This window comes from Carassius gibelio, chromosome A1 (assembly GCF_023724105.1).
Source record: "Carassius gibelio isolate Cgi1373 ecotype wild population from Czech Republic chromosome A1, carGib1.2-hapl.c, whole genome shotgun sequence".
NCBI classification, from domain to species: Eukaryota; Metazoa; Chordata; class Actinopteri; order Cypriniformes; family Cyprinidae; genus Carassius; species Carassius gibelio.
In genome coordinates this window covers 3,795,725-3,807,889 of record NC_068371.1, presented here as the reverse complement: position 1 = coordinate 3,807,889, position 12,165 = coordinate 3,795,725, and the positions used below count along the sequence as shown (strand labels likewise).

Below are 12,165 nucleotides of genomic sequence, written 5' to 3'. Positions count from 1 at the left end.
TCCAATGATGATTCTGGTTTTATTTCACTAGGATTTAAATTTACTTCATTTCATACAGAGAAAAAACATAAATAGCTCTGCAATTTGAATTTGTCACAAGTAACATTACCAACATTCCATTTTGCTTTTATTTAAAATATCCAATATTTCATATGAGCTATGTTTTTTTTTTGTTATATTGCTTTGTGCAGTTGACTAGGACAATGGTAGGGTTAATAATCTGAATATTATTTTGAATTGACACATAGATGTTAAAAAGATTTATTTACGAGTCTGACTGACACGCACACAAATAGAAACAAGAACAAAATGACAAACATTTTGAAAAGAGTAACAGATAAAAAAAAATAGAAAAACTTGACATTGACACTATATAATTGAGACAAACATAAAAACAAATAAGATGCAATTGCTGGCATAATGCTATACGAGTATTGTTTATTGCTAAATTAGAAGGACGTATAGTATAAAGTGACAAAAATATTTGCATTACTTTCAAGGGTAGAACATGACGGAATAATACTGCATCACTTCCTGCACATGCCAAACAATAATGGTCATATGAAATATAAAGTAGAAGTGGAGGTTTTTCAGTAATGGACATCTTCATTTAACTCAGGTAGGTAAGAGGTGATGTCGCTGTGTCTGCCTCAAGAGTGACATCAGATGCTGGAGCTGGACAGGATGTCCTCTACCAGGTGTTTATAGACCCAGGCGTCACCTTTGAGCCGCTGTCGACGGATCACCACCACCTCGGGCTTCTGCAGGATACACACCTCCAGCTTGAACTGCATGGTCAACTTTCCAAAGTCTGACTGTGTGTGGCACTTCAGAGTATAGCTAACAGAAAAAGAGGACCTTGTGATAACCATATAACGATTTTACTGAATTAACAAGTTAATGTTTGCAGCAGTGGGTCTCAATCTTTCTTTAAAGTCCCCGTTTTCCAAAACAATATTTCAAAGGCACCCCCTTCAAATTATGTTCTGTATTCTAGAATATAAATATCAGTTATAAGATGTTTAACACATTTTTAGCATTTCAATTTAGATTTTAATATATCAATACTTGTCATCCTGCTGAGTTGGGGTGAGAACCACTGGTTTAGCAAAAAAAAAAAAAAAAAAAAAAAAAAAAAATTGATTTTCCATTTTAGAAAACTCTTAACGTGAGGGTTTAACTTACCCCTTCTGAACAAAGTCCACATTCTTCTCTGGTAAAATGGTGAGAATCTGATTGAGCACTTGGTCAGCATTAGTCTGACTGGTGAGTGTCACGTTGTATTGAGCCTACAAAACACAGGAAGAGTTTTTTTGTATATATGTAGTCACTGAAAAATATCTACATGACGTGCATTATGGAGACTACCTGAAGTGAAGCAAATGTTAAAGGCATAGTTACAAAATATATACTACTGCATGGAAGTCAAAGGGGTCCAGCAACTGTAAGGTAAACCATATTCCTCACAATATGGTCTTTTGTGTTCTCCAAAAGAAGGAGAAACATAGAGATTTGGAACAAATTGAGAGTGAGTAAATGATGACAATTTAAATTTTTAGGGGTGAAATGTCCCTTTAAAGTGGTAGATGTGATATATGATATGATGAAGTGATATAAAAGTGAGATTTTTAGAGTGGAAAAATCATGCAAATTAATACAATCTTATAATATATATGGAATTTATATAAGGAATATACATTTTTCTAATTATGCCAAGCTTTAAAAAATGTTTTAGATCTAGGGTGTGAAAAAATAAAAATAAAATAAAAATAAACATATATATATATAAGTATATATATAAATATATATGTGATGGGGTCTTCAAATATTGTCAAAAAAAAGTGGAAAACAACTAATTTAATAACTTTTTACATTCCATGAAAGAGCCATCATGCATACATTCATGCAAATAAATAACCTATCCCTTCTGAAAGTTTGGTTAAGGATGTATCTGGTTGCAACTGAGTGATAAACATGCAAATCATAATTAACCCTTAGGGGACTAAGCCCTTTTTGGTCAGTTTTCTCTATTTTTACATTTCGGCTTATAAACCATATGTAATGAGGATGGACCACCATGTATTTGGTATCAATGGATTCAGAAGACCCTAAGCTACCATAAGCATGCATGCAATATGTCTATAAAGGAAGTATGAGTGAAAAATTGTACAATAAACTAGAGAATTTCAAAGACGAAAATGAGATTTTTGTCATTTATTACTGAAAATCCTACCTCACACAACAATAGTTAAAAGTTTTTGACCCAAAAATATATTTTTCAAACTCTTTGCTTGACAGAAATGGGTTAATGTTCAATCAAATGTGTAAAGATCAATTAAATAATTAACTTTATTTACAAACAGTCCTAGGCGTTTTTTTTATTTTTGGGACTAAGCCCTTTTTGGTCTGTTTTCTCTATTTTTATATTTGGGCTTATAAATCATATGTAAAGGAGATGAAACACCCTGTGTTTGGTATCTGTGGATTCAGAAGACCCTAAGCTACCATAAGCATGCATGCAATATGTTTATATAAAGGAAGTATGAGTGAAAAATTTTACAATAAACTAGAGAATTTCAAAAACGAAAATTAGATTTTTGTCATTTATTACTGAAAAACACACAATATAGAACAGTTTTTGAACAAAGAAAATATATTTTTTCAAACTCTTTGCTTGACAGAAATGTGTTATTGTTTAATCAAATGTGTAAAGAACAATTAAATAATTAACTTTTTTTAAAAACAGTCCTAGGCATGCCAGTGAGCAAAGCAAGGCCTCTCCAGGCCTTTCCAGTAATTGTTCCAGAGCTTGTTCTGCCGTAAATCTTTTACTGCTTGCCATTTTGATAAAACAATTCTGTAATAATGCTGTATCTCTCTCGAATTTATCTCTTTGTGCTCGCTAACACTCCGATCACTTTCTGCTTTCTCCACGTGATGCTGATTCTCTGATCGCTCGAATTTAGCTCTTTGTGCTCGCTAATACTCCGATCGCTCTCTGTAACACTCCGATCGCGTTCTGCTTTCTCCACCCTGATGCTGATTCTCTGAACGCTTATTGATTACATGTCTTTTACTTTAGTCCAGCCAGCTTTTACAAGGCTACAGCAGAGCTACAGAGTCCTCTGAATCGCTAGAAGACATAACCTTCCTCTGATTGGGTTAGAAAAAGACTCCTCCCAGCGGCAATTTTTCCATTGGCTGTTGCGTGTTGAATCTGCCTAGCACAATCTTTTTCATTGGCCTGTTTACGCAGTGGTATTGCGCAATAAGGGAAGTGTTTTTGAGATAACTACACATTTGTAAAAGTATGCCATTTTGGGCGGTACCGCCTAATCCGTCCCCAGAGGGTTAAGAATAATTGGAATATAGAAAAACAAGCACTTTTAGGCAATCCAAAAGAACAACCGACAAACAATAATCTTAATGACTAAGCGCAAATGTAAAAACAAGACGAATGATACCTTAATTTTGCGTGGTCCATCTCGAGGTCCTCTCTTTTTGCTGGGTGTGAGCATTGTAATGACTTTATCCAGGCCTCTCTCCAGACTCCCAAACACTTTACCTCCCTTCCGCTTCTGCCCACTGTCCACCTGACAGCCAGCCAGGTCAAGAGATCGAGACCTGGACACATGAGAAATTCAGTTTAGAATATAACAGCACATTGTATAACTGCAAATCTATCACAGTGAGACAAAGGCTTTGCCAAGATCATATTACAGAATAATAGGGTTAGTTTAAATCCTAAATGACTCAACAGCAATCTGCAAGAGTAAGTGCAGCATATAAATTACACTGTTGTTGGACAATTGATTGAAGTGACAGTAAAGACTTTTACACTGTTTGAAATAATAATAATTAATATATAAAATAAATGCTGTTCATTTGAACTTTCTATTCATTAAGCAGCACAACTGTTTTTTTCTGTATTCAGCATTACTGCATCACATGTGAAATGTGAAAATGAACATCTCAGAAATAAATTATTTTTTTAAAATAATACAAAAATAGAATTATTTTAAACTGATAATATTTCACAATATTACTGTTTTAACTGAATTTTGGATAAAAAGAATGCAGCTTGGTGAACAACAGAGACTAAAATATATTTAAAAATCTCTTAAAAAAAATAAAAAAAATAAAAAAATATAATAATAATAATAATAATAATTTATATATATATTTTATATATATATAATTTTTTTTAAGTTTATATTTGAGTCTCATTGTCCCAAAAAAGTAAAGTTGAAGGGTGGAAAAAAAACAAAAAGGTAAAGTGTCAATATAATTAAAACAAACAAAAAACCCTTTTGCTCATGGAGCAGAATTACACACTTCACGTTTAAATCCCACAGTCCGCACCTTCATTTCAAAATACAGAAAGTTGTCTACCTTCTCTCGGGGCTGAAAGCCAGTATATCCAGTTCTCCTTGTTGGCCGATCTGCTGTTGGTCCATCTCTCTCCTGCGGGACACTTCTTTAGTGACACTGGACGCTCCTGCGCACACACACACACACACAGGATAAACACGCGTCACTACATGCTACCGAAGCGCTACTGGGAACATAGACGCGTACACCTGTCAGTATGTGCTTCGGGAGTTGTCTCGCACACTAGCGTGCGCACACACACACACACACACACACACACACACTCACACACACTCACACACACTCACACACACTCACACACACTCACACACACTCACACACACACACTCACACACACTCACACACACTCCGTCCCCAGTGTGCACCTGTCTGTTGCAGTGCAGGAGATGGTGTGTGACAGTAACGAGGTGGACACAGTGGATGTTGGGACATGAAGACTTCTCCCCAGACGCACCGTGCCCATATAGAGACACATACTCAGACTTTGGTCAGCTGTATCAAACTACAGATGCTAGATGAAAATGTACGAACACACACAAAAACCTCTTTTTAGCTATAGTCCTTTAAACTCCAGATATGTCATTTAAGCATCTGCAGTACAGGACTGAAAGACTTCAAACATCCAGTTCGCAGAAAACGAGTGCATCAGTGTGTAAATGAAGTGAAGTCAGAAATGAGAGCCTTGATCTCCAGAACCACTATAAATCACTATCAATGCTTTTGTTCAATTAAATAAATAAATAAATAAATAATAATAAAAATACCAGCTCCTAGGAGTTAATAATTACAATATAATGTTAAAAATGGATCAACTGTTTGATGATTATATAATACTATTATTAAAGCAACTGGTAAAACTGGGTGCCTTCTAATTGTCAGATGTTAGTGGAATATGTTTGTAGCTTTTGCGATTAACTTTGTTTGGTTACTCTGCTAAACACACCTGTGTGAACTTGAGAAAAACTGTATTTCAGTAAAAAATTGTTTGCAGATGGCACTTGGTTTTATATTTTGTGAATGCAATGCCCTACATTGGGTGCGGCTTAGATGTCTAAATACACCACCGTATAAATATTTTGGGATTCGTTTTTAATGTTTTTGAAAGATGCATTTTTCACCAGATGACTCTTTCATGTATTTGATCAAAAATGTAAAAATAAAAATGGTCAAATTTCATAATACAATTGATTGCAAATAAGTATTTCCTATTTTCATTTAATTTTAAAGCATAATGTATTCCTGTGATGATAATTTTTTTTTTTTTACTCCAATCTACCACTGTTCTGAAAACATTTGATCAATTGAATGCATCGATCCACTAACTAAATATATGTATTTCTTTCAAAGTAAATAAACAGATAAATATCTAATCTTTACTGACCCGTAGCTTTTGAGGCCACCATATAAGAACAATTCCAAAAATATGGCAAATGTAAATATACACAGAAACCAAATTAATAAGATGAAACAATAAACAGTTCAACAAAGCATGTCTGAGATGTTTAACTGATTATCTAGCTCACCTTTGTTTGCGCTGCTGCTGGTGCTAGTGATGTTGTTGTTGTTGGGTGTTGTCGCCACATTTCTGTTGGATTTGGTCTTTCTGCTGCTCATGGGAGTTCGGGGAGCAGGCAGAGCAAACAGATCTCCATCTGTGCCTGTCACAGCGAGGTTTTCTTTATTTTCTCTGGTTCTCTCACGCCTCTCGGGCTTCTGTTGGCGGGGTCGCCCTTGCTCTATGATGGGGGAGTAACACACTTCACTCCGCTGCTTCTCTGATGCTTCAGAGGTGAACTTCTAAAGACGACAAACGTTTTCACAACAACTGGTAAATCAAGTGCTTTCTGGGTTGCTGCATTAACTATGATTAATGGGAAATCATTTAGAAAGCAGTTATTCAGAGTGAGCCATTTAGAAAACTTGATTGTAAAATTGCCCAACATTATTTCCTGCTAAACATTTGGTTTTATTTTTTAAATGCATCGCATTATTGAAGTTAAATGTGTTGCAATTAGTTTCATGTTGCCATAAAATGTTACTTATGGATTTGGGCTTAAAGTGGCTTAAACATCCCTAAATATACATTCACTTCCAGTCAAAAATTGAATAATTTTTTAATTGAAATAAGTCTCATGCTCACCAAGGCTGTATTTATTTGATTGCACGATATTATTATGAATATATTTTGACGCACAGCTGAATTTCCAGCATCATTACTCCAGTCTTCATTGTCACATGATTTTCAGAAATAATTATGATATACTGATTTGGTGATTAGGTATCGAATATTATTGGTGCTCAAATATTAATAATAATTCTTACGATTATCCAAGTAGAAAAGTTTTTGCGGCTTAATATATTTTTTGTGAAAACCATGACACATTCTTTGATGAATATAAAGTTGAAAAGAACAGCTTTTATATGAAATAGAATTCTTTTGTAACATTATAAATGTAGTTTCTGTCACTTTGAAACAATTTCTTGTGTCTTTCCTGAATAAAAGTATTAATTTCTTTAAACAATATGAAATAAATAAACGAGCCTAAACTTTTACATTGCAGTATATTATGGTTTTCTTAAAAACATCTATACCAACACTAAGCATCAACAAATTACACTGATTTCTGAAGAATCATGTGACACTAATCCTGGAATAAATGTGGAATTGCTGAGCATAAGACTTCCTTTAAAACATTTTTTTTTTAATCCAAATTATTCCAACTTTATAACTTTTTTTTTTTACCAGTACTGCATTTATAAACTAACCAAACACTATCCAGTTCTGTGCAGTAATTAAGAAAGACCAACTTGTGTTCTGCACAAAACAAGAAAGACGTAGTAAGAGAAAAGAAGAGTACGGAGAAATAAAAAGGAAGCTAAACGCAGGAATAAAAAAAAAGACTGTGGCTGTATTGGACAAGAGGGAAGAGCAGAGAAATAAAGAGAACAAGGGCTCACGATGCGTGGAGTGTTGGTGGTGTGTGTGTTCTTGGGTGTGAGAGGCGTCCAGGGATTCTCATCATCGTAGCAATCAAGAGGGAAGACCATAGATCCGAGCACCACTGGGTGAACACCATCATCATCCTCACTGAAGCGTAGACTCTTCTTCAGCTGAGACACATGCACAAAATCATACTCCTCCTGTCAACAGCTTCAGCTACATAAGCATTTGCACAGCAGGCAAAACATGACTACAGTCATTTTTTTAATAATAAATGTAGCACGAGCTGGCAATCGTGCATTCGTAATGCTCCTAAATGTGTGGATACTGAACTCACTTGTATGTCCTGTAGAGGAGAGCACAAGGGGTCAATCACGGGGCATTCAGCTCTCAGACGCACAGGACGGCCTTGTCGCTTTTTAGCCAGCAGTAAAAGGTAGGTGGCAGTCATTTGATCATACTTCCACTGAAGAAACACACACACAGAGTAAAGATTTCTCTTCTGAGTGAATGATGGAGAACACTGTTGTCTATGCACTGGCATCTACTGACATCTAGTGGTCATGGCTAATAATTAATATCACACAGAGTGATTTCATGCCTTTCTTTGCAGTGGTTATTTAATTAAGCAGATATTCCATAAAACTCAATGAATTTCAACATCTAACTTTACATCAATTGCTAACAGTCTTGAAATTATCTCACTTTTATTCTCATTACTCTCACAGTTATAGTTTGAATCATAACTGGTTTTATAAGGGTTATAAATATTTAAATCTAGACTCATAACTCATCTGTTTAGCTGTGCATTTATTGAATGAGCACTGTGCGATGTCCGAACTGATTGCACTGTATTTTACGTATTCACTGTTCATTTTCTATTTCTAAATGTTTTAAATTAATTTAGTCAAAGTTCATTTTCAAAGTTTTAAAATTGCTTGTTTTATTTTTGTTATTATTCTTTTATTTAAAGCACTTTTAATTACCATAGTTTACGAAATGTGCTATATAAATAAACTTGCCTTGCCTTATATTCAAGTCAATAAGCATTTTATATATTTTTTACAAAATAAATAAATCATATTATCTAATCAGATGCAAAAATGAGACAATTCACAACTGCTTGCTTCGTGTGCATCAATTATTACCAAAACTGTATGTAAATTATAGTTCAATTGTTTTGAGTTAGTTTTTTTTAAAATAGATTAATTTATTTAGCAAGGACACATTAAAGTGATCAAAAGTAAAATTTTTGAAATCGTTCAAAATGTTAGCCATTTCAAATAAATGTTGTTCTTTTGAACTTTTAATTCATCTGAAAATCTTGTTTTTTTTTTTTTAATAACCGGAAATGTTTCTTAAACACCAAATCAGCATATCAGAATGATTTCGGAAGGATCATGTGACACTGAAATCAGCTTTGATCACAGGAATAAAGTTAAAAAAAAAATTATAACTATTAAAATCGATTTTAAATCGTTATCACAATATTAACTAATATAATATTCATTTTAAATGGGTAAAATCACTCAGTACCTCTGACACAAGTTGTGTTGTGCGATGTCTGGATTGTTTTAAAGCCACTGCCATTTCAGTGATACAGTCTTCATCTATATGACCCAACTAAAAAAACAAACATACAAAAGGAAATGATACAGATAGGGTCTCCGAAACATACAATTACAGATGATGCACATACTGTATTCTCTACATCTAATAGCGGTGTTATTTAAAAGTTGAGTATCCATCAGTAAACACAGCTGATCAATAAATGCCCTGATCAAGAGGACTCTAATATTAACACAAACACATCAAGGTCATATAGAAATCAACAGGAATAACAACAGCTTTAATGCCCCGAAAAATGTCAAACAAAAACAATACTGGCTTGACTTGACTAACTGGATCTTAGATGTTTTAATAGAGCTGATCTTACAGGATGTTTACTGTGCCACTCCACTGGTGTGCTGTATCCCTTCATAACCCAAGAGTGATCAAGCAACTGTTTCACAGTCAAACGCCTCTTTGGGTCCACCTGCAGGAGAAGAGAATAAACTAACTAAACGTACTTAAAAACATCAAACAGACACATAAACCATGCACAGTACCTGCATCATCTGGTTTAGAAGCAGAATGCTAGCAGGTGAAAGCCAGTGCGGGTTGCTATATTTGCCTCTCTGTCAAAACACAAGCCAATATTGCACAATATGAGATCACGGGTACTATACATTTATTTTAGTAACCTAGTAAAAGTGCATGGATTAATAAAGTGGTGGAACACTAATAAACTCACAGTAATTTTTCTGTAGAGGACCATACAATTGTCATCATCGAAGGGTAGAAAACCACAAAGTAGAGCGTAAAGTAACACACCCATACTCCACACATCAGCCTGAAACACAAGTACCATGAGAAAAACACACACACTTAATTTGTTATGTAGGACATGAAACACATACAGCAGACTGACCTCCGAGCCGATGTAAGCCTTGCCCTGAATGAGCTCTGGAGCCGCGTATGCTGGACTGCCACAACAGGTCAGCAACTCCAAACCCAAACCGCCCTAATCAACGAACAATTCACAAGGTTAAAAATGCCAATATTTATTAAAAAGCATTGAGACATGTGGAAATATAATTTAAAACAACAAGCTGCTTCATGCTGCTTTCAAATGAAGTCATTTCATAATTGAGTTTGCAACATTAACACTGTTATTATTCCTGTTTACTGTCATACTGCTTTGAAACAATCTGTATTGTATAACTGTATTGTATTATATAATAGATAGATACACACCTTTGGTTTGGCACAAAGGCCAAAGTCAATGAGTTTTAGGTTATGATCTTCATCGATCAGCAGGTTTTCCTAAGGTCAGTTAGAAACAGCCGTGTTAAGAAAACACTTAATGTAATAATTCGCCCCTAAATGAAATACTGTCATCTTTTAGTCACCCCACATGAAAAGATGTATCTCAAAATCATACAGTCACAGCTGGAAAGGGTTCAAATATGCAAAAATGCTGGAAAACTAACGAATCTGCAGGACCTTAAAGATTTTTCTGAAGAACAGTTCTCAGTTTAACTGTTCAGAACAAACAAGGGACTCATGCACAACCATCACAAACAGAAAGTATTAAGAACCAAGGGTTCCCAAACTTTTGAATGAGGTTATTTTAATAATTTCAGCAATTTTTTGTGTTTTGTGGACTTAATGTAATCATATCTTATGTACAATATCTTACTCAGGACAGTACTAAATAAAAAATAACATGCATTTAGTATGAGCTCTCTTATTTTGTTAAAATTATTCAAACTTTCACAGATTCTGCAAGGGGTTCCCAAACTTTTGCATGCCACCGTATGGTTGAACTACTTAAAATGTTAATGCTCTTTTTTTTTTTTTAACCAACTCACCGGTTTGAGGTCTCTGTGTGCATAACCTTGGCTATGAACATAGGCCAACGCCGAGATGATCTGACGGAAAAACACTCGGGTCTCTTCCTCTGATAACCGGTCTTTGGCAATGATGTAATCAAACAGTTCTCCTCCAGGACAGTACTGAGAGAGCGGCACGATACATGCATATAAACATACGAAGCGTAATGCACTTTCATTAAGCATCTGAATCACTTTGAAGGAAACATACCTCGAGCACCATGTAGATCTTGCTTGATGTCTCGATGACATGGTAGAGACGACACACGTGTTGATGACTGAGGTTCTTCATAGCTTCAATCTCTGTCTTAACTCGGGGCAGATCATCCTAGAAACAGGTAACACATTTATTTTCATTTTCAGCACAAGGTATTTCATCTAAATCTGAAGCAAATTAAACAATATCTCCATATTTACTCTTTATCATCAAAAGGTTTATGCAAATGTAAAATTAAAGGGAGAAACTCTTACCCCTAGGTCTTTCTTTTCCATTATTTTGATGGCCACTTTCTCTCCTGTCAGTATGTGTCTACCAAGTTTGACTTTGGCAAACCCACCTATGGGTTAGAATGGAAATAAAACTAAATGCATGTTCTTTTTCTTACATGCACCTCTATATAAAAGCATCATTAATGAACGTTACCTGAGCCAATGGTTTCATACACCTCATAGTGCTTGAGAAGTTCAGAAGTGCTGTCTACAGGCATGCTGAGGAAACTTAAATCTAAATTAAAACAGCATTTTTTTTTGTTATTCTTTAAACATTTAAGGCCATTGTAACAAAAACAAAAAACAGAAGGTTGAACCCCAAGAGTAGCTTTTTTTATTTACTTTCCACTATGTCAATGCCGGATCACTATCTTTAGAAAATCTCTTTTTTTATGCTCTCTAATGTGGAAAGCAGCACACATTACTAACTAAAAAGTACTGGATGCATCAGAATTGTCCAAAAATACACGCGTCACACAAACACAAGTTAATAAATTAACTTTAATGAAAGCAGTCATGACAAAGACTTTTGACGAAAATGTTGAACAACAAACTCACCAGCTGTGCTCCAACGATTCACTTTAAAAACGCCGATAGAAGCGAGTTCAAAACAATAAAAAAACTTTGATGTAATTTTAAAAAGGGCAACAGTTTAATTTGCTCCTCGAAATAACATTTATTTATAATGTGATATAAAATTAAAACTGCCAAAGTATCTTTCATACGAACATGTTTTTGAATTTGAATTTCCCACTTGCTACGTCAGAAGAGTTCCTGTTTCCGGTTAAGATAAAAGTCCTTCTGCGTTAGTGGAAGGTAGTGATCAAACGAACCTTTTCAAAGCTTCGAAACAATTAAATCTTTTGAAAATTATTCACTGAGCCAGCAATAATAAATAACACACACACA

The 12,165-nt window shown here is 34.7% G+C and overlaps 1 protein-coding gene across 1 annotated transcript; it reads right to left on the bottom strand.

Moving 5' to 3' along the window:
• Positions 1-12,064, bottom strand: LOC127958847 (maternal embryonic leucine zipper kinase). The gene is made up of 18 exons (XM_052557912.1): positions 11,815-12,064; positions 11,411-11,491; positions 11,239-11,324; positions 10,979-11,095; positions 10,747-10,890; positions 10,130-10,198; positions 9,804-9,896; positions 9,627-9,725; positions 9,442-9,510; positions 9,270-9,368; positions 8,870-8,956; positions 7,671-7,799; positions 7,351-7,503; positions 5,916-6,189; positions 4,393-4,498; positions 3,465-3,624; positions 1,186-1,289; positions 1-840 (listed from the first exon to the last, which is right to left on the bottom strand). Exons 2-18 carry the CDS (start codon positions 11,472-11,474, stop codon positions 663-665), a joined length of 2,031 nt encoding a protein of 676 aa, XP_052413872.1. The 5' UTR covers positions 11,475-11,491; positions 11,815-12,064; the 3' UTR covers positions 1-662.
• Positions 12,065-12,165: the final 101 nt, after the last annotated feature.

Excerpts from the sequence above, each read along its gene's own strand:
- LOC127958847 (XM_052557912.1), bottom strand. The coding sequence starts at position 11,474 with ATGCCTGTAGACAGCACTTCTGAACTTCTCAAGCACTATGAGGTGTAT. Across the intron at positions 6,190-7,350 it reads CCACCAACACTCCACGCATC|AAGTTCACCTCTGAAGCATC; the intron begins GTGAGCCCTTGT and ends TGTCGTCTTTAG. Across the intron at positions 3,625-4,392 it reads GCTTTCAGCCCCGAGAGAAG|GTCTCGATCTCTTGACCTGG; the intron begins GTAGACAACTTT and ends TCATGTGTCCAG.